The sequence below is a fragment of the Calypte anna genome, chromosome 10 (assembly GCF_003957555.1).
Source record: "Calypte anna isolate BGI_N300 chromosome 10, bCalAnn1_v1.p, whole genome shotgun sequence".
Lineage (NCBI taxonomy): Eukaryota > Metazoa > Chordata > Aves > Apodiformes > Trochilidae > Calypte > Calypte anna.
Genome location: NC_044256.1, coordinates 1,111,877 through 1,134,009, shown reverse-complemented (window position 1 = coordinate 1,134,009; position 22,133 = coordinate 1,111,877). Strand labels below are relative to the sequence as shown.

Here is a 22,133-nt window from a genome sequence, read left to right as displayed (position 1 = left end):
CACCCCATGGGGCAGGTCAGGGCTGGGGCACACACGGGACTGCTGCACCCTGTGGGCTGTGGGGTGGAGCAGGGAAGGGGTGGTTTGCTGCTTGGCAAACAGTCAGCACCCTTAGTGCAGGTGGGAAAACTGCTGGCGTGGACCCAGCAAACATCCCAGCTCTGCCAGAACCTCGGATCAGAACCACCCCGCGGGCAGGTTTGGGAGGAGTGGTGCCCTGACCCCACGGGTGGGTTTTACCCTGGGTGAGAGGGTGCAAGTGTGACACAGCCCCTGCAGCCCCGGCGGTTCAGTTCTGCTTCCCATGGAGCAGGATGAGGCCTGTGATGGGCTTCCCAGCTGTAGCAATGCTGGGTATTATTGTTGGGTCCCATCCTGAGCTCAGTGCTCAGTTTTTCCTCTGATAATTTCTGTTTAAGTTTTTTAGGACTCCAGCTTGGGGAAAAAATGAGCAAGAGCCCAGAATTTGGGCCATTACCTCCAAATGTCACTGGGCAACTGGCTGGGCTTAAGAGAGGCCTGGCAGGGAGCAGTGACACAAGGGAGGAGGCTCATAAAAACAGTGATGCACCTCGGAAAAGGCACTTTATTCTGTTTACTTCTGCCATCCCGGGGTATACAGTGGAAAACAGCGCTGGTTCTGGTTCTCTGCTCTCCTCTCTGGTTTCACGTTTCCCAGGCGAACTCCTGCCATCCATTCATCATCTATCCCTCCCCGGACATCCTACCTGTTGTGCAACCCCTCCCTCAGGGCACGGTGCAATCTGCTTTATGAAACACACAGCAAGCATGCAGAGAAAGAACAAGGCGGATTTTTTTTTTCTTTCCAAGTGGGTGGAGACTCTTTAAATTCCCCTGGTGTTGGCCACAGAGTTTTTTCCAAGCCTCCTTTGCTCCAGTGTCTCAGCCCACTTAGCCCTGGGTGATTTAGGCAGCTTCACACCGCAGCCTGACTCGGCACAGGCTGCTCCGCATCCTCCTTTTTTTTTTTTTTTTTTATTTTTCTTTTTTTTTGGGGCGGGGGAAAGCTGTGGAAAATGGTGCTGCTGGCAGAGGAGCCACTGATGGCTTTGTGGAAGTCGGTGCCATTGGGTCCTCTCCAGCACCATGGCCCCGGTGAGCACCCAAAGTCAGAGTTCCCCAGAGATGCTCAGGCATTTCACCTGCCCCCACTTGCCTATTCAGTGTTCCCCTCCCCAAAGCCACCTTTAGATCTGGGGCTCCTGGGTGGGCCGGACCAGCAGCCCCTGTATCCCCAGGGCTCTTCTGCACCCACAGGATGCCAGCTCCAAGGGAGACGGAGGAGAGCCAAGGGAAGGTGGCTGGTGCTGCTTTAGAAGGGTCTGGGCCCCCAGGTGGGCTCGTGTCCCCGTGCCTGAGCCCATCACACCCAGTACTGGTTGTTTTTCAAGGGGGGGTTGGAAGTCCGGCAGTACTGGAGGAGCTCAGGGTCAGGCGGTGCCCCGGGTCCTGTGCCCTGGGGTGGGAGACCTGTGCCTTTGCCCTCCAGAGTGTTGACAGTCGTTAGGGGGATGCCTTGGTTGGGGTCTGTCCTCCTGAAGGTCTCCTGGTCCAGAACAGCCCCGTTCTTTGCCTTGGAGGAAGGGATGCCCTGGACGTGGTGCTTCCCTGTCTTGTTGCGCTTGTGCAGGTAGAAGAGGAGGGGCAGGATGAGGGCCAGAAGGAGGAAGATGAGGCAGATGGGGATGATGATGCTGAACATGTTGGCCTCGATGAAGCTGAGGAAGGTGCTCCCTTCAACAGGGCTGGTGGTGGAACCGGGGCCTGGCCAGGCCGTAGGGGACATGCCCAGCTCGCTGGCATTGGGGTTGCTCCGTGCCGTGCCCTGGGGCAGCGAGGCTGAGGGTGCCAGGGGAGCCATGAGCAGGGTGACACCATAGGCTTTCGAGGCGTTGTAGGGCTCAGTGCTGTACCCCAGGGATGCCAGCGCCGGTGGCACACCGCTGGCTGCCAGCTCAAAGACAAAACTGTCACTCTGCAGGGGCTGGCCGCTCTCCCCGGCATCCAGAACCTCCAGTCCAACCAGCCCTTGCTCCAGCTCACTCTGACTGAAGGTCTCAATCGGGGTGGTGGGTTGTCCTGGGTCTCTGGAGACCCTCACGAGACGGCTGGCACGGGGTGCCCTGCGGATCTTGAAGACTGGGATGCTCTTGGTGTGGTTGGCCAGCTGGCTGGCATCGAGGACACTGGTGTCCAGGAGGGCTGTGGTGCCTCTGGGCCACAGGCTGCCCGGCTGCACCTTCACCAAGGCACGGACTGTCACATTCACCACCCCAGTCCTATTGGCTGCCTGTGACATGGCAAGGAACTGGAAGTTGTCCTCGGGAGAGCTGAGGTCAGTGAAGGTGAACATCACCTCGCCACGGTCCAGCTGCTTCTGTGAGAAGCCCCGTACTGGCTTCTGGTTGACCAGCACTTGGCCAAACTTTGGGTCTCTGGTGATCCTGTACAGGGCACTGCCTGCCCTTGGCTGTGTGGCACCCAGGAGGTGATGGTGGGACAGGGGGGCCCTGTTCAGGTCCTGAGGCACCTCCAGCAGCACAGGGCTGGCAGCGGTGCTCACCACAGGCAGCACCTCAACCTCCAGTGAGGTCAAGGTGGGCAAGTGGTGGCCATCAGAGAGGCTCAGGGCTAAGGACCCCGTGGAATGGCTCCTGGTGGCAACAAACACTACACGGCCTGCATTGATGTCTGCTTGAGTGAAGTGGCTGATGGGCTCCCGTGGGTTGTGCGCGTTGGCCAGATGGCCAGTGAGGGGTCTCTGGAGGACTCTGTACACCACCTCCTCTGGGGACCCTGATGGGTCTGCCACATCCAGATACTCCTGGGACAAAGGCAATATGGAGCCTGGTGGGACCTGCAGCACTTTTTGCCTCTTCACCACTTGTGGTGGTTTGCTGCTGCTGCTGCTGGTCACTGTTATCTTGAAAGCTTCAGATATGACCACCCCTTCCTGTGGAGGACGGAGGGATTGCTGGGTCTGGGGCCGGAGCCAAGCCTTAAACCTGAAATGGTCTTCAGAGGTGCTGTCCCCACCATGGGCATATGCCAGACGCCCCGCAGCCAGGTCTGACTGCAGGAAGAACGGCCGTGACTGCTCCAGGGGCACACCAGCCACCAAGAGCTGCCCATGAGCTGGCAGCCCCGTCACCAGGAAGACAACATCATGTGAAGGCCTCTCAGTGACTGGGATTTGGCTCAGGAGGTTGGAGGCATCCAGCACTGAGGTTCTGATCTCTGCCCGTTGAGCCCCTGCGATCTGGAGACCTGGGGAGAGAGGAGAAGACCCAAAGGTCTGTCATCCCTGGGAAAAGGCAGGATCTGCTGGAGAGGAGAGCAGATCCAGGACAGCAAGATACGGCAGAAGGAGGACTGTGAAGAAAGAGAGGGAGGAAAATCAACTCTGCCTTATTACACGGTGGTGTCTTCTTAGGACAAACAATCTATCCTGGAGCATCAGAAGAGCTTGTCTGTCCCTTCCTTCTCCTGTCCTTTACCTGCATTTCTCCATAGCTGAGTCGATCGCTGGGGACACCTGGTCTCAAAGGAGATCAGCACGAGGAGGAGGAAGGAGTCAGAGATGGTGGTGGGAGCAACCACACGGAAGCGGATGGCATCTTGGGCGAGCCAGAAGGGCTTCTCTGGCATTTCGTGTTGGTAGAAAATCAACCCACTGTCCACCTAAAAATATAAAAAAATCCTCAATGAGTTCTGCTAAATGGTGAAGTAAGTATCTAGAGTGGGTGTTACCATGGTGTGAGGGACACAGTAGCACCCGGGGGCATTCTGGTGAGGATGTGCTAGAGCCAACATGTGCTCAGGGAAGGAGCAGCCAAGCCCTAACTAGGTGAGAAACAGGGATCATCACCAGCCCTGGCATGGTAGCCACCATCGAGGGCTCTGTCAGGAGGAGTCTGTCTGGCTCAGTCTCCTCTGAGGGCAAGCACAGCACAGGGGACCTTGTGGGGATGCAAACCTGTGTGCTGCTGAGGGAGGGACAGAAACCAGCCTGGCAGTGGAGGAGAAGTGGGCTTGCAAGGATCTGCTGGGAGCTGGGGTGAAAGCATGTCTGGGTCTGCTGCAGGGAGGCAGCCTAAGAAAAGGGGATTAGAGCTCCCTGAGCCTCCTCCAGTGCTAAATCCAAGGCTGGTGGCTGGGGTGGCAGCTCCTAATCCTGCTCAGCAGCTGGTGGTGGGGTTGGGAAAGTCCTGGTGTGGCTGCAGCCAGGGACTGGGGGCCTCTGCGTGTGGTGGTGGGCTCAGGTGGGGACCCTCAGGCTTCTGGAGGGAGTGATGGTGGCAACAGCTCACCTGGGCTTGGGTGAAGTTCCTGACCTCCTCTCCCTGGGAGGTCCTCAGCCTGCCCAGGCGTGGGGCTTGCTCGATGCTGTAGTACAGGGTGCTGGAGCTGGTGGGGCTGTTGCTCACCGCTTGCAGGTTCTGGCTGGTGATGGGCTGGAGGGCACCTGGAGAACATATCAGGTATGGCCTTCAACCCATGGCCTTGCTGCCCACCTGCAGCATCTGTCATTTGCATCTGCAGACAGCACCTGGCAAGGTGATGGAAGGCTCCAAGGGCCCCATTTGCCATCAAACTGGGAGAATTGGGAGCGTGCCCATACCTACCTGGGCAGACGGTGAGGCTCTGCTTCTTGGCCAGGCTGATGAGAGGCTCCCTCTGGGCCCTGATGTAGAAGAAGTGCCCAGGAGACATGTTTTCACCATCCTTCAAGTCAAAGGCGAAGCCTCCATCCAGGGGCCCTGCAGAAAGCACAGAGCTGAGCAGTGGTGGGGGGCAGGGGGCTGGAGCCCCCCACCAGCCTGGCACAGCTTGGGCCAGAGTGCTGGGTGCTGGGGCTAGCATCTGCCTTGGTGGCACAGTGCTCCCCCCTCCCTGGGGCCAGGGGTGACACCAAGGGACAGGGACACCTCAGCCCTGCCTTACCTTGGTGCACGAAGAGGACAAGGCCATTGTTTATCTGGGCCTGGGTGAACTGCCGGACCTCAGTGCTGGGTGCTGACCTCAGCACAACCTTCCCGTTGGCTGGGGGATGGATGGAGTAGGTCACCTCCTCCGCTGGGGAGTCCTCGTCCTCAGCACTCAGGACATGGGGACCGATGGCTGCCGCGGTGCCTTCTCGCAGCTGGGGGACAAGGATAGGTTGTAACCCCTCTGGGATGTCCCCAGCACCCCTTCCCCAGCCCACTCCAGGCCCTGACCCAGCTCAGATCGGGTGCTTGAGCACGTCCCAGCCCAACAAGGGTGCTTTGTCCTCCTGAGGGTGAGGCCTCCATCATCTGGCTTCCACCCAGCCCTGCGTCACCCTGTGCCTCTGCCGTGTTTCCCGGCACGTGCCGTGACACCGGGTGTGTGCATCTGCAGGGTGTGTGCAGCACAGAGGGGAGGGCTTGACTCTCCGTGCCTCAGTTTCTCCAAGTGCTGGAAATGGAACGGTGCTGGGGCAGAGGCTCTCCCCATCGCCCTGCAGCAGAAGGGCTTTTTGGGAGGTCCCCAAGCCTCGAACTCGCCCCCTGAGCTGCTGCTGTGTATGTGATGACCGCAGCTCTGCCTCCTCCCAGCTCATGCTGCCGGCACAGCACCCGTCCCACCGCCCCCTCGCAAGGCCACAGCAAGGCCACCAGCTGCCCCAGCCAGCCCGCCAGGAATGACAAGCATGCAGCCGAGCTCAGGGCCACCCCACAACTTCCCAAGGCTCTTCCTCTGCAACGAACAATGGTGTCCACCCATCCTCGGGGCCGCTGACACCTCAAAGCCCACCCTGTGCCCACCGAGCATCACTCCTGGCCAGCTGGAGGCAACAATTTCCCCTGCTTCTAACTTTGTGAGCTATCTCAACCTCAGCTGTCCACAGGGCTGAATCCTGTGCTGCCAGACAAGTTCTGCCCATGCCCCCCAGAGCTGCTTTTTGCCCTCAGGGTGCCCCAAAACCCCGGGGGGCATGGACCGAGCATTCCCGCAGCTGGTGCAGGGAAGAGGAGTGGGATGTGCTGCAGCCTAGGGCACGGGCCAGGCCGGCTCCCACCCTGCACACCCGCCGGGCAACACCCAGGCGCTGGAGGAGCTGCTCTGCCTGAGCTCTTCCTCTGCTGTTTTCAGCTGGCCTGACCCAAAACATTTCTTGAGTGGGTGTGGGTGCCGACAGTGAAATGAAATCCCTCGGCAGTCCCCGGGGGATGGCGGGAAGCGGGCTGGAAAACAGCTTCGGAGAGAAGCTGAGGGAGCTCCTTGCCTTGCCGTAGGTGCACTGAGTTTCTTGGGCTGCTCTTTTTCCCCAACACCCACAGCCGGGTCACTTCAGCACCCACTGGAATTGCAGTCACACTTGGGCTCAGGGCCAAGGCAAACTCCCTGCGGTCAGAGCCCGGCGAGGCTGGGGATGGGTACACTGGTGGCTGAAGCAGCTTTGTTTGCCAGGAGAAGCTGACCTGCTTCACGGTGTCGTCCCCCTCCCTTGAAGGCTTGAATTATTAAAGTCTTCCGCCTGGCTCCTGCTCTGGCTGACTCGGTGTATTATGTTTGCTCAGCCTCCGTGTCGCCTCTGCTCCCCGGGAGAGTGCGCGGGGAGGCAGGGAAGCAGCGCCGGGAACGTGCCCCCGTGTTTTGGTGCCGCCGTGGAAACCTTTCTCTAGGTGGCATCCAACCATCCTTTCTCCTGATGCAACCCAAAAAGCTGCCTGGGGCAAATCTACCGAGTCATTTCCAGGTGGTTCCACTTAGAGGTCCAAACCCTTCCCGGTGCGTCCCACAAGCCCTGCCTGGACACTGCCGCCCCAGCGCTGGCAGGCAGCAGAAGAAAGCTTTGTGCAATCCCTCTCCTGGACCCCGCCTGACCTTTAAACGCTGAAGTCATCTCTCACCAGCCCACAAACACCGTGGGGACCGGCCCCTCCTCCGCCCAGACTTGCTCCCTGCCCAGATCTAGAGCCTCTCTGCGGGCAGCGTGGTGGCCACGGCACCTCGGAGGGGACCCCAGTGGAAAGGCAGATGGATCGCTGCCTCCGATTAAGTTTTGGGGGCTTTTTCGTTCTTTCCCTCCCCAACCTTTTTTTTTTTTTTTTTTTTTTTCCTTCCCCTTGGTGTGGGGGGAAGTGCCTTGCAATCAAATTAGGGTAACAGTTCTCTGGGGAATATGGGGTTTTGGCATAGCTGGGGGGCTCATGGGGGCTCTATAGAAGTGCTGCACTATAAAAGGGGCTTGCTGGGAGGGGGCTGAGCTTCCTGGACTAGGGGTATAGCCGAGGCAGGGCCAGAGCCAACGTTTTGGATGGAGAACAACCCCCCACACCTTCCTGGGCACCCCCAGACCCTCTCCTTGCCTCGATGGTGCCCAACTCATACCCTTCCCTTTGAGCCCAGACACTTTCCCAAAGCCCCCAAGATGATCCTGGTGCAAGGATCCTGCTGGAAGGAGCTGCTGTCCCTGTTGCCAGCTTGGAATATTCTGGGATGAATAAGGACAGACCGGGGAGCGGGGGGATGGTTGGTGGTGGGTGTCTGGCATTCCTCCGTGGTCTCTAATGATTTCTTTGCTGCGATTTTGCATTAGCGATCCTGAAACGGGGCAGGAGAGTGCCTGACCCAGTAGGTGGGACTCAAGCAGCAGGTGAGACTCAGTCACTTCTGCCTTCACCCAGCCCGGCACAAGGGAAGGTGCCAAAGCTGCCGAAATAACTCCAGTATTTCCAATCCTCGTTGATGAAATGTGGGCGAGCTGCTCTCAGGGGATTATTCTGGGATGTGGGGAAGGGCGAGCAGGCTGCTTGGCCTCGAGGGGGGTGGTGTTGGTGTGTGTGAAGGACCCCTCCCTGCCTGCCCTCAGGCAGCTGCCTGCAGCCGTGTCCTGGCACTCGGCGGGGCGATGCTCCCATCTTGCGGACGGCTTCAGTATCGACCGAGGGCAAGGGAGGAGGGGACACAGCGCGGTCTCCGCCTTCCGCAAAAAGCCTCTCCCTGCCGGGACATCTCGCCGGAGCCCATCGCTGGGCTTCTGCTTTGGCCCCCGGCTCTGCCGGGTCTCATTTCCCGGGGAGGGTGAGCAGGCTGGAAGAGGGTCCCCTAAGGTCCCCTAAGGTCCCCAAACTGGGGGGGGGGGGTGTGCCCCACCCCTTCATCCTACCCCTGCGCCCGAGCCCTTCCCGGAGCCCGCGGGGATGGCTGCCCACCCCCCGGCATCCCGCTGGTACCTGCAGGCCGGCGTTGACCCTCAGCCGGGGGCCCCTGGAGCTGCGGGGCAGGATGGTGACAAGGACAGTCCTGGGCTGGCTCTGCCGGGCCACCTGGGTGGCGTTCGCCAGGAGGGTGAAGCTGTCGGCCTGGGCCTGGGGACCATCCTGCCTGTATTGGATCTGCTGGTTCTCCACCTGTGGGGCAGGGGCTGAGTGACCCTCCTGGCACGACACAGGCCACCAGCTCCGCTGGGGAGGGGACCTGTGCAGCAGCCTGGGAGGACGCAGGGAGCTGGGTGGCTGACACTTGCTCTGGGGCATCCCTGTGGGCTGGATCCCCATGGGAAGCAGGCCTGGAGCCCAGTGTGGGTGCTCTGCCTGCAGCCCCCCTCTCCCTCCCCCTCCCAGCCATATAAGCACACCTTGGGGGTGCCATGCTGCACCCCATTACCCCAAGGGGAGAATATCCTCTCTCTGATGGAGAGAGGAGCCCCAGCAGCCCACCCCCCAGCCTCCCAGTGCCACCGGGGGCTTGAGCCCACCACCAGGCTCTTCCCACCCTCCCTGGGAAAGCAGCCTAGTGAGCAAGTGGGTACCCTTGGGTGCTCTACCTCAGTCCAGGTGAAGCTGTGCAGCCCACCGTCCTCGGGCCGCTCACTGTTCAGGAGGGTGCCAAACCGGGGGGGCTCAAGCACCCTGAACTCCATGCCAAGAGCCATGTAGTAGGTGTTGGGGATGTTGAGGATGCTCGTGGAGAGGGAAGCAGAGCCACCTCCTGGCACCGTGATGTTGTGGACATCCAGGGGGATGGTGATGGGGAGCACGGCCAGGCTCACCACCACCCCCTCCAGTGAGTCCGCACCACGGGCTGTGATGTCCACAACAAACTGGTCATGCTCATCCTCTGGCCTGGAGTGGAGGTAGAGAACTCTGCCATTGTTGATGTCCTCCTGGGTGAAGGACTGGATGGGGTCCAGGCTGGGCTGCTCGTTCGAGTCTTCATCATGCTGAAGCATCGCCAGGAAGCCAGAGGCTGGGGGGCTGCTCACCTGGTAGACAATGTCCTGGGGAGGGATCTCTTCATGGACCACCTGGGAGTGTGGGGTAGACAAGGCATGAGGGGAGGGGGCTGGTGCCTGTGAGGCTGAGCTGCCCCACAGCTCACGTATTTGCCATCTCCCAAGGCTTTGCTGTGGGATAAGCTGCAAGAGTCACCTTCTTGCCAAAGCCATGCCTGAAGCACCACCCTGCCTCCAGGCAAAGCCTGACATGGGCGTGAGTCCTTTGCTCTGGGCAGATGGGTGTGAAACAGAGCCCCACCAGTAGCTGTCCTGGTTTGGTGGCCAGGAAAGTGATGCAGGCTTGGGGAATGACTAAAGAGAGGGATACTCACCAGTAGGTACTCCTCCTTGATCCCAGCAGCTTCGCCCTGGAAGACCTGCATCTCTTTGTGGTTGACTATGTGCAAGGGGCTGGGATGCGTGTCCAAGAACACGCTGATGGCCAGCGTGTCCTCCACCGACACCTGATTTGCTTCTACAGTGAACTGGAGCTCGTCCCGAGTGTTCCTGCTCCCGTTGTGATGGTAGGAGATTTCTCCTGCTCGCAGGTCCCTCTGGGAGAAGGCCAGAACTGGTTGCTCCCCTCTCAGCACGGTCCCCCACCTTGGGGTCGTTGTTATCAGGAACCGTATCTCTTCATCTGACCTGATGTCCATGTTGGTCTCCAGGCTGAGGACAGAAGAGTCAATGCTCCCTCGGCTCCCTTGGTGGATGACTAGACCAGTGTTGTTGACTATTTTGATGTAGGGGTCTGATGCTTGTACTTCCAGGAGGGCTGTAGTTTGGTGGAGGCCATCTGAGACCTGCAGCTGGATCCAGCCCCGGTCAGCCCCTGAATGGACAAAAAGGATCTTCTTCTTCCTCAGGTCGTCCTGCGTGAACCGATAGATTTGGTGGCTTCTGTCATCGACAGACACGATGCTGCCAAACAAAATGTCCTTCCTTGCCAGCACCAGCTGCGTGTCAGAGAAGCCGGAGTCCTTGTCGGTGAAAGCGATGTCGTCTGTCGTCAGCAGGTGCTGTCCATTGCGCACCACGTTGAACACCTTGTTCACCACTTGGACCGGGACGTGGTCATTGACCGGTTGGATAGAGACCCTGAAAACACCTCTCACCTCCTCTGCTTCAGGCTCAGCACTGCCCTCGCCCTGCCTGGTCGCTACGAAGGGGATGTCATCCTCCAGTGTCTCAGAGTCATCGTGCTGGTACAGCAGCCGGCGGTGGAGGATGTCATCGTTGGTGAACTCCATGATCTCCTCTCTGGAGGTCCAGCCATGGGATGCAGCCCAGGCCAGCCTCCCATGTGCTGGCCCCTCGATCACTTCGTAGAGGTAGTCCATGCTGTTCATGCTCTGCACAAACAAGTGGTCCTTGGAGATGACAGCCTGCCCCCCTTCCGGCACCGTCAGGAGGACGTTGGTCAGGGTTGGAGCGTCAGGGTCCCCACCAATGCTGATTGTGTAGGTGTAGACAGGAGAGTGCTGCTCACCGGTGTGGATGCGAAACTGGAAGCTGTCCTCTGCTTGCTGAGAGTTCCTGATAGTCACACTGTAGCTCAGGTGGTTTCTTTGTATGTCATCTTGGGTAAATCCAAAGCCTTCGGTCAGCCTGTTGCCAAGCAGCTCCAGGTTCCCCTTTTTGGGAGCCTGGATTATCATGTAGTGGAAGGGGACTGGGGTAGAGTTTGGATCTTCCAACATTGCCTCCAGCTCCTTGCTGGTGATATTTCTGTGCCGCTTGTTCTTCATCTGGAGGGGGACCATGGTCCTCATCTTAATGGTGGCTCTTTTAATCCCTATGAGAAAGGTGTTGTTTTGCAAGACCTTCTGCCCCACCTGGATGTTGAAATTCATCTTCTCCATGACATCTTCCAACCGGTGCTCTGGATCTGTGCTGAAATACTGGATGCGCCCTTGCTCCAGGTCTTGCTGGTGGAAGGACTCGACTTTTTTCCACTCTCCTCCCATGCTCCCTTGCTTCTGGACCTCACCGTACCTCAGGGGCTCTGTGAGGATGTATAGGATGGTGACCCGTTGGTCGACAGCGTTTGTCTCCACTGAGAGGTTGGCTGTGGTAATGCGTGCAGCCCCTCCTTGGGAGACGGAGAGGCCGGTGTTGTTGTGCAGGCGAATGTCAGGGTCGATGGCGAGGATCCTCAGGGTGGCAATGGGGCTTGGGACTGTGCCATCACTCACCTGCAAGGGGAGCTGTAAGTTAGTCCCACTCTGGTGCACGTAGACGATGTTGCCTGCTTCCAGGTCCCTGCAGGAGAACTCTTCGATGGGCACTCCAGGCTGGAAGGAATACTCCACGTAGCCCTCCTCCATCTGCTGGACACCAGGCAGCTGGAATTCAAGGTCATCACAGGACGTGTCATCATCTAAGACCTGCAGAATGTCTGTGGTCAGGTGCTTCTGTGTGTGCTTCAGAATTGTCATATGGTTCCCATGGGGAAAGATAACCTGTGGGGCATCGTTGATGGGGTTGATCATGATGGGCAGCAGATACATCTGCCCCTGCCGCAAGCACTCAGGGACCCCTTGCTGGGCAGTTACTGTCACCTCCAGCATCAGTTGGTCCATGGGCCCCTCAGAGCCATCGTGGACGTATCTGACTTTCCGATTCACAATGTCCAACAAAGTGAACTTCCTTCTGCTCCTGGACCCTGGAATGTCCAGCTCCAGCTGGCCATGCCTAGGGTCATTGGTGATGCTAAAGAGGATCTGGGACTGCCGGAGGTTTGCAAGACCCAAGTCCACTGTGGGCTGGGCGTGTTTCCACTCCAGATAGGCTGTTCCCCCTTCGGAGACAATGAGGGGACTGACATGCAGCAGCCGACTGATGTTGGCAAAGGCGGGTGGGAAACTGCTGTCTGGATGGCACGGTTCCACCATCAGGCCTGGTGCTCCCGACCAGGCATCTGGAGGTGGGGTGGTGGGTGCCTCATCCTGCTCGTACGCCTCTTCGTAGTCCCAGTAGTGGTCCTGCTTTCCACAACCTGCTGTGATATCCCTCGTGACCACAGCATCTTGCAGGCTCCTCCTCTGCAGGTTTATCCGCAGGTCCTCCAAGCAGCCAACAAATGAGCTGTTGGTCATGGTCCACGCCGAGATGAAAGCCAGATGATGCTCCCTCAGCCTTTGCAGAGCTCTTCCATTCATACCTCCAATGAAGAGGTTTCCCTGAAGGTCCAGGTAGTTGTTGATGCCCCGGTTGGACGTAGATGAGGCGTAGTAATCAATCAGGATCTCAAACTTGTGGATGTCTGTGTAGACTTTGACATAGTGCTGCTGCTCATCACTGATGAAGACGTTGTTGTGCAGGACGATGATGCCATTCCCCTTCTCAACAAACCCTCTCAGGCGTCCATTGGAGATCTCCAGGTAGAAGAAGTCATTCTCCAGCCCGGCATGGTAGATGAGGGGTGCCTGGGTGATGCTCGTCGTTATCACAAACTCGATGGTTGCTTCTTCTCTTGCATCCCACATGGGAAATGCAACATAGGAGTGTGGTCCCAGGAACCCAAAGGGGTCCTCAGGATCTGCGGAGAACTGTGTGCTGCACCCTTCCTGGACTTGGTGAAAGACTCTGGAGTTGCCATCAGAGGACAGAGGGGAGAGGACATCCAGGCCATTGAATGTCACTAAGAGGAGGCAACCTCTGAAGGGTGAGCTGGCTTTGGCAAGGTACGGCAGGTCAAGGCTGCCTGTCCCACCAGCGTAGAGGCCATACTGGATGTCCAGCTCCTGCACGGGCCCTGTGATGTCCACAGAGCTGTTGAAGAGGCTGTCGATGGTCATTGTCATTCTGCCATCTTCCACCAGCAGTTCCACGTCGTGCACCACCAGGTTATTGAGCTGCAGCTCTGCTGGGGACTGCAGTGTCACCTCCTCCTGGCCCAGCTGCAGCATAGCCTGCAGGGAAGAACATGGAGAGTGCTCAGCAAAAGCAGAGGGTGTTATCTGCAGCATGGGAAGCACCTCTCTGAAATACCTGCACGTAGCAGGAGGAGCCTTTCTTGCTCCTGAGCCTCAACAAGCTGCTGGTCTCTCCATGGCCTCACACAAGACTGAGCCAAGCTAGGGCTGCCCTCCATGGGTGTGTGTCCCACCTTTATTGGCCCCCTGGTAGTAGGGGGCCTGCCCTAACCAGGCACAGGTGGACTCACACCCATTCTTTGGCAACTCGAGGCACCTGGTTTATCTTGTTTCTCTACACCTGCAGAAGCATGGATTGTCCCTGGAGGCTCACAAGTGTTTTGGTCCCTTGGGTCACTGCTGTTCAACCTCTCCTCTTCCTCCTCCATGTGTGCTCCTCCCTCAGGCACACCCACTCCCCTGTCACGGGCAGATCCTCCTATTCCTGCTCCCTGACGACCTCTCCTTTGTCACGCTTTCCCAGCAAATCCCAGTCTTAGGGCTATTTCCTGAAGTTCTCCATCTCCCAGTCCCATAGCCCCCCCACTGGGCTGTCCCCCTTCTCCCACAGAAGAACTCTGCCAGATGCTGGCTCCTCTTTCCCTGTTCCATCCCTGCCTCCTGGGCTGCTGCCAGCCTTGCTCTGGGAATGGCAGGGGAACTCGCAGGCTTTGCTCCCACAGGCAGCAGCCTGGAGCCTCCTAAGTAGAGGTTGAGCTGGTGGACCCTGACACACATGGTCTGCATTAGGGAGACCTCTGGCCAGCCTCTCATTTGCTCTCTGCTTTGGTTTAGATGTGGGTGGTGGCCCAGCCCAGGCTGCAGGAGAGGTGGGGTGGGGGTGTGCGCCTCAGATGCTCCCTGCTCTTGTCCTTCACAGTGGCCACCAACAACATAACCACAAGAGGGAATTTAATTCAGTTCTTCCATCCATTTTTGCTTGACCTGTGGGAGGACAGGAGAGATGTCTCCTCCCTCCAGACCTTCTCAGCTCATCCCCTCTGATCACTGTCTGAGCGTGCAACATTCACAGGGTGTGTCAGGGTGGGTATTCCCACCCACGGGAGGGTATGTTGGGGTGCTGACCTGCAGGCCACCAGCTTGCATCTGGAGCAGGAGGTGGTCGGGCTGGCCAGCAGCCAGGAAGAGCATCCCACTGGCCTGGCTGGTGAGCAGCCGCAGCCGCAGCCGCACCGTGCGCGAGGCATCTGCCAGCGGCAGCTCCACGAAGCCATCCCCGAAGAAAGAAGCTGGGGAGAAAAAGGAGAAGGTCAGGTGGGGAAGGACACCTCAAGCCCTGTCTGGGTGGGTGCTGTGAGTGGGCAGCACCCCAAGCCTACCCATCAGTCCTGCCCGTCACAGAATCACAGAATTATTGAATGTTTAGGCTGGAAGAGACCTCCAAGATCACCCAGCCCAACCTTTGACTAACACCACAGTCAACTACTAAACCATGTCCTTAACGACCAGGTCCAAATGCCTTTTAAATGCCTCCAGGGATGGTGACTCCACCACTGCCTTGGGGTTCACCACTTCTTCCCCTCCCAGACTCCCTATTTGCCCCACCACAGTGTGCCAGAGCTCGGGAGCCTGGAAGGCCCCTCAGGGAAGCCCATTTTTTGCTTTTCCTGTGAAAAGGGTTTTCCAGGGGCCGCCTGTATGGAGGCAGAGGGTGTGTTTCCCCTCGCCCACCCAGTATGCAGAGGAACCTTCCCCCTCATTACATGCAGATTCAGCAGTGCCTGGAATCAGGCCGAGTTCCCCAGCATTAGGAGGCAAGTCATTATCCTAACAAGTCCTTCCCACTTCACCACAGACCCTCTCTCTCTCCCTCTGGAGGAACATGAACCCTGCCAGCAGTAGCTGGGTTTCCCTGGACAGTGCCAATTGCTGCCAAAAATGGAAGATGAGAGATGATCAGGGAGATGCTGCCAGCTGAGCCAGCCCCGCACTCTGCTCTTCTCCCTAATTTTACAGCACTTTATTAACAGCTCTTGGGACCATCCAGAAGGGCGCTGAGGTTCACTGCCTTGGTGGCTGCTCTGGAGGAACAAATGCATGTGCCTGCCATCCATATGTGGATGTGAGGCCGGAGGGAAACCTCTGTCTGGAGCTGCAGCAGGAATGTGTTCAGGGCCCTGTACCCATCAGGGACTCATTGCAATGGCACGCGGTCCCCAAATGAAAGATTGTGTCACAGGGCACAGGCAGAATTAAAAGCACAGGGAGCAGCCAGGATTAATTTTAGGCTGCTGGTGCTTTTTAGCTGGCCCCGTGCACGCATGTGCTTTACACACATGGTAAATGCATGTGCACAGCCACCCATCCCCCTCAGCAACCCATGGCAGAGTTAACTCTGTGCTTCCAGGGTGAAGCCCGAATGCTGTGACTTGTGAATGGTTGGGTGAGATTTCTTGGGGTGGGGGGTGAACACCCACATTTTCAGTTTCTATGTGGTGGCAGCCCGTAAAGGATGCTGTGCTGGAGGCTGTAGTGTGGAGCCTTCCTCCTCTTGACCCTTTTGCCATCAGAGCCACGTTTGGGCTGGGGTCTCACATGTGGTTTGAGGTGCTGTGGGGCAGCAGGGATGAGGCTCTAGCATCTCCCAGGGTCCCAGCCCAGCCCCTGCTCTGTTCAGAGGAAGCAGGGACAGAGGTTGGGTGTGGGGGTGAAACCAGCCCCTGGCACAGTGAGGTCTGGGTGTAAACCTCCACGTGTTGCTGTTTCAGTTGCTTTCTTCCTATTGCCCAAATTTCTCTGAGTCAAAAAAGCCACGCAAACAACCAGCCACAGCAGGTTTGAAAGGAGCCTATGGAGAGAGGTGAGGGTTTGCCTGGCATGGGCAGGTGCTGGAGCATCCTGCTTCAGCTTTGTGCATTGTCCTGGGCTGAGCTCTGCCGTGCCCTCCGTAAGGGATGTTCTGCTGAACCCTTCAGGGATGGAGACACCTTCTTGGCTCAGACACTGTGAAAAATCATTTCCTGCCACTGGCAGCAGAGAGGGTGCTTGGCTTTCTCCTGGGGCCTGGGAGAATAATGTGGGTGTTATTGCAGAGACCATCACCTCACCCCCTCCAGGCAGGGAAGAAATGGCAGCATGGAAATATCTACTGCTTGCTTTGTTACCAAGCCCTTTGCCCAGCTCAGGGCAGGGCTGCCAGTGTGTTGGCATAGGGCACTTTGGCTTCCTTCAGCCCAGCCAGTGACTCAGAGGAGCTTTGCTGTTCTTCAGAGGGCTGTGACGGGCTCTGTCCTCCCCTGACCTGCTCCCTCCTTCCAGTGGTCCTTGCAAAACCAGACGGTCCTGGTGTTCCTTGCTCAGTGCTCAAGGCTGGTGGGTGCTGCCTGGGGCTTTCGGCATCACCTCGTCCCGGTGTTTGGTGGGCTGGAACAACGCAACACATTGCAAGAGGGAGTTTTCCTCTCTCTCCTTGGTGCTCAGGCCCCAGTGAGGCACACACACACACACACACATGCGTGCAATAAATCTTGGTTCCCAGAGACATCACTCGCACGTTATGTGCTGGCTCCTGTCAATGTTCCCCTAAGCATGTACGCTCTGTGCTCCAGCTCCCACCAGGACTTTGCTCCATTTCTCTTTTGTGGCTTCCCCCAATCCCAAAAATATGGTTCTCAGATGGGTACTGAGTGGCTGCTCCCACAGGGAGGGGACAGCTTTGCTAGGGCTGGACCCACCAGCAGCTCCTCTGCCACGAGCAATGACTGTGTCCTGGAGATGGTGTTTTGGGGCTGGAGGCACCGGTCCCACTCCACCAGACTGTTTTCCAGTGTGACAAGGGGCAGCAGCTCCTGCAGACAGCACACTTTGTCCTGCCTTGCTTCTCCAGAAGCTGCCAGAGATGCTTTTCTTCTCTTTCCCTCATAAAATACTAAGAATAACAAGTCACCGAAAGCACGGATGCCCAGGGGAACGGTGTTGTTTGCTGGGGAGGGAGGAGGGATCCTTGCCTGGCTCCAGAGGCACTGGGATTCTTCTCCGGCAGCAGTGTGGTGTGAGTTACTGCTGTTAGTCTTTCCAAACTCCTGCTTTGTTTCAGGGATGCTCTCCTCCTCTGCTCTGCAGCCCAGCCAGGATGTGAACACCTCTTGACCTGTAGCAAATCTCCTTCACAAAGGCCTCATTGGATTTTACCTCCTCCTCTCCACTTCTTCTCAAGAGATGGGGAAAATATGGCTCAATGGATTTGGGGGGGATATTTTTACAAACATGTGTTGCCCTGGAGGAGCCTCCATGGCACAGGGTACACGGGATGGCTCAGATGGAAGTTCTGATGTCCTGATCAGGGATCCTTCCTCCAGGACCCATCCCCATCCCTGGGCTGGCTGCTTCTGAGCATTCCAGGATGGCCCCATTTTGTATCCCATGAGACAAAAGTACCTTTCCTGGGTGATCTGGGGGTGCCAAGATGGTGGCATGTTGTGTGCCGAGCCGAGACTCATCCCTGGATAGGGACACCCGAGCCTGCCCTTTGTCCCCTACCACGGGGAACAGCAGGTCCCAATGTCCTGGCCACTGCTCGGGGTGGTCACCCTGGCAATCCTGCTCACCCTGGCTAAAAATAATGTTCCCAGCTCATCGTGTCCCACAGGAAATGGCTGCTGGGTCTTGCCAGGGCGATGGGCAAGGCGTTGACGGGACGAGAGCGGTCTCCGTCACAGTTTCCGAGGAGCCGGCCAGCAGCCAGCAGATTATAGGCTGCAGTGTCATTTCAGTTGTTTTGATTTTTTTTTTTTTTTTTTTTTTTTTTTTTTTTTTTGCATTGAAAAAAACAGTCAGAGGAGCCAAAAGCTATGAGCAAGGGGCTGAGAACAAGGCCCTGGCCATGCTTGGCTCCTCATGGGGCTTGTATATGAGCCAAGCCAAGCCTCTGTGCAAGCCCGGCCATCAGCCACGTGCCGGGTCTGGGACATCTTGGCCCTCACCCTCTGCTCCCACCGCTTGAAAACATGGAACATTTGGCCTCTCCAGTTGCTAGTTTTTTGGTGTTTGGGGAGTTTTTTGACACCCCAGCTCCTGAGGAAGCAGACTGGAGGGGAAGGGGTCCCAGTCAGCACAGGGGGTCTGGTATGAGGGGCTCCAGGGCTCGGTGGGGCCGGTTTGGGCTCCGCTCCTCCGTGTTGTAACATCTCAGTACACAAACTTCTCCCACCTCCCCCTCTGCACGTAGGAGTACGGAGGAGCCAACTCCCAGTCCAGCCGAGAGAAAATGATCACAAAACTCGGCACCAGGGTTTTCAGGGTGAACCGGGGCTGGACGGGTTGATTGGTTTGGTTTTTCCTGGGAAATGTGAGTGGGTAGGTAGGTGGGTGCCCTCCCTGCCTGCAGGCTCCCACCCCGGAGTGGGGCAGCCGGCGGTGGGTGGATGCCATTTTGGGGTGGGCATAAGTGGGTGCATGGGGGACAAAATCAGTCCCTAAGGGGCTGCAGGGACTCCCGGAGGAGGATGCTGAGGCTGGGAAGGAAGAAGCTGAGCAAACCCCGGCTGCGGAGCGGGGGCACGGCGCCGGGGAGGGGCTGGCTGCTCAACAAGGCTCCATTCAGGCTGCGGTGGGGGCCAGGTGGGGGCCGGGGCTGGTGGCCCATGTGTGTTTGTAGGGAGGGGACTGGAATTCATTAAAGCAGCTCTTTAATTACCCGAGCGGGTGCCAGGAGAGCCCCGTGGCAGACACACGCGCCCCTTGAAAGCCTCTCTGTGTCTGCAGTCGCTTCCACGCCCCGGCCACACCAATTCTGACGGTGGAAAAACATCCAGCAGTGAAGGCTCCTTGTTAGCTGAACAGCCGCGGGGTTGTGCTGCCGCCGGTACTGCCCGGCCCGGCCCAGCCCAGCTGCCGTCCTTTCCTCCGGCCCGCCGGGACATGTCAACAAGCGGGCCCGGTGCTGCCCAGCCCTGCCGCTGGCACGAGGTGCTGCCGGGGTGCATTCCTCCTCCGCGGCATCAGGAGTGTTTTTCGAGGCCGCTTGGGACGTCTGGGGCTGTTTTATTATTATTATTATTATTATTATTATTATTATTATTATTATTATTATTATTATTACTATTACTATTACTATTATTTTAATGACTTTATAAGGTAGCGAGCTTGCCAGTCGCCGGCCACGCTGCGCTGCACACACCCGCTGTGCAAACACCGGAGGGGCTTGGGAGCAGCCGCCCAGTCCCGGCGATGCTGCTCGGCAGCTCCTACCCCTCCTGGTCCCCCTGCTGCATGTCCGTGAGCTCCAGACCCTGCTCCCAGCTCAGGCAGGGCAGGCGGGACCAGCCCTCTGGCCTCCACCATGGGTGGCCCTGGGCTTCAGGCTCCCTAAACCCCCAGCCTGGATCGGACTTGAAGTCCCCGCATCCCGGCTGCATCCCAGGCGGTGGCAGGGCTGGGCTGTGTCCCCATCCTCACGTGGGGCGGAGGGGCCGGTGAGGGGGAATGGTTCTGATGGGCTTTCTGAGAAAGGCTTCATTATGTTACACATTCCCTTCGTTTTACGGCGTGGTTTGATTTATGGCTGGGGAAGGAAATGAGCAGCTTGCAAGGCAGGCTAAGGAAAACACAGCCCTGGGGTCTGGCTGGGGCTTTGCCAGGGGAAGGGGGTGTCAGGGGTGTTGGCTGTGGGGCTGATGGCTTCAGGGATGTATGGAGACCCGAGCGGGTGGCCAGGTGTAGCAGGAGGGCTGAGCACTTATCCGGGTCTCTGCAGGAAGGACATCCCAGTGCAATGGAGATGGGTCACACGTGAGCTGGTCCTGGGATGCTGTCCTGGCATCTCAGCCCTGCAGGGACCTCAGGGATGCCCCATGCTTCCCCCTCATGCCAGCAGGACCCTCCTCATCGGGCAGCTGCCTCCAGGATGGGCTCAGGCATTTAGGATGGGGCTAAGAAAGCCCCTGCCCTGGGGAAAGCCTCTCTTCTCTCCTGCTCCTGGGCTTCAGCCTTGGTTCACAGGATGGGGTGTCATCAACATGGATCCATCCCTGGTGTGATCACTCCCACCACTGAGGAGGGCTTTCTATCCCCACCCCCAGGTTTTATCCTCTGTGACTCCAGCCAGCGATTGCAGATCCCACACCCTGAGCCAGGGCTGTCTGTGCTTCTCCAGCCCCTGACAGCAGGAACAAGAGCTCCGATCCTCCCTCCCACCCTCCACCTGGCTCTCCCTTGCAGTGGGACTTTCTGGGGCCAATGCTTTCCAGGAGTGCAGGCCAGCAGAGATTGCTGGAAAGCAGCTCCCGGGAAAGCGCCAGCAAAACCAAGGCCCATCACCCTCTCCGGGGCTGCTGACTGCCAAGTGCTCACCAGAAGTAGCCATCACCCTTGGTTTTGGGCATGGGAGGAGAGGCCGTGGGCTGGGATGCTCTGCTTTGTCCCCATCCCACCCTGCTGGCCTCCTGGAGCAGCTCATCTGCCCCTACCTCTGGCTGCACCGCGTTGCTTGGAAAACCTCTGTCTGTGTTTATTCCTCCAGTTCCTCTCCCTGCTCCCCTGCCAGCTGTTCTCCTGCTCGCCTTCCCCTGCCTCCTGCCTGACAGCTTCAGAGCTGGAGGAGAGGGAGGGGGAGAGAAAAAAAAAAAAAAAAAAAAAAAAGTCTTTTTGCAGCCCACGGATTTTTTGGGGTCTGGGAAAAACACGTCCCCTGCTCACCCCATGATACCTACAAGCTGGGCTGGCTGATCACCCCATGTCCTGCCAGCCCTTGCCCCCTTGCCCAAGAGGTGTGCCAGCTCCTTCCTGCCTCTCCATCCCTATAGAGAAGCTGCTAGATCTGGAGGCCATCAAGCAGGGTCCAGGAGGCTTGGCTGGAGCTCCAGAGCTCCAGCCTTTGCTTATCCAGCGTGGTTTTACGATGATTCAAGCAGCCCTAAAGCTGATGGTATTTCCTGCGCTCTCCTGCTCGGCCAGATGCAGAGCCATGGAGGGGAGGGCCAGGAGCTGGGAGCTGGCATTGCCATGGCCACATGACACTGTGTCCCCTTAAAAATGTCACAGTGCTTTTCGGCAGAGCTGGGGCGATGTGTCGGCATGGCCAGAGCCCGACTCAAGCTGGGATGGAGAACTTCTAATGACCTCTACCTAAACTGCTCCAGAGGGGCTTAAGGAATAAGCCCGAGCTGGAAGCAGTGGTTGGAGCTTTTGCCCTGGGAAGTGAAGCTGGGGGAGACAGTGGGAGGATTTGGGGAAGCAGGAGGCTCAATGGGGCTTTTGTGCCGTCCCCTGCAGCGTGACTCAAGCTTGCTCAGGCTCTTGCTGCCAGGAGAAGTTGGCCTGGAAATATTGTATCAGCCCCGGAGGACACGTTTTCCAAACCAACCCCGGTCGGGTTTTGTTCTATTTTTTTCCCCTTCTCTTTCTTTTTCTCTCTCCCAAACCGTCTCTGGCTGGCTGGCACGTTTTCCAGCTCCACCCTGCACATCCTGGCCGCTGCTCCCTGCAGTTTTCCTTGCTCAGGCTGGGATAGAGGGGAGCAGTGCACCCAGGGACCACATCCCACCTGCAAATCCCTGAATCCCATCCCTCTCTTCGTGACAACCGGTGCCCATTCCCAAGCCTGTCCCCAACTGGTGTCAACAAACAGCGTGGACACCACTGGAGAAGGACCCATGTCCATCGTCCTGGCCACTGAGGTTTCCCAGACTTGCTGTGTCAAATGTCTCTTGAAGTGCCAAGATGGGGAGGGGGGAGTTATTGGCTAAGACCAAGGGGGATAAATCTGGGGAGGAGAGAATCACACAGCCCTGTGCATGCTGATGCTGCCTGCTTTCATTTCAGCATCCAGAGGCAGGAAAGGAGTTGTTAAAACATGGACCTCACAGCTGTGAGGAACACCCACAGCACCCTGTGCCCCACAGGGCTCCAAGAGCCATGGCCAGGGTGGGTTTTTGGTGCTGTGAGGGGCAGAGAGAAGTGTCTTGGCAGTCAGAGAGGGGTGTTCACAG

At 57.9% G+C, this 22,133-nt stretch overlaps 1 protein-coding gene across 1 annotated transcript in view; it reads right to left on the bottom strand.

Moving 5' to 3' along the window:
- Positions 1-977: 977 nt before the first annotated feature.
- CSPG4 (chondroitin sulfate proteoglycan 4) overlaps positions 978-22,133 on the bottom strand; it is a 63,337-nt gene continuing 42,181 nt past the window's right edge. The window contains exons 4-12 of the mRNA XM_030457267.1: positions 14,272-14,435; positions 9,601-13,182; positions 8,819-9,298; positions 8,226-8,402; positions 4,966-5,164; positions 4,647-4,781; positions 4,332-4,486; positions 3,519-3,702; positions 978-3,288 (exon numbers count right to left, since the gene is read on the bottom strand). Of these exons, the coding sequence (XP_030313127.1) occupies positions 1,385-3,288; positions 3,519-3,702; positions 4,332-4,486; positions 4,647-4,781; positions 4,966-5,164; positions 8,226-8,402; positions 8,819-9,298; positions 9,601-13,182; positions 14,272-14,435 (6,980 nt within the window). The 3' untranslated portion in view covers positions 978-1,384. The remainder of the gene's footprint in view (positions 3,289-3,518; positions 3,703-4,331; positions 4,487-4,646; positions 4,782-4,965; positions 5,165-8,225; positions 8,403-8,818; positions 9,299-9,600; positions 13,183-14,271; positions 14,436-22,133) is intronic.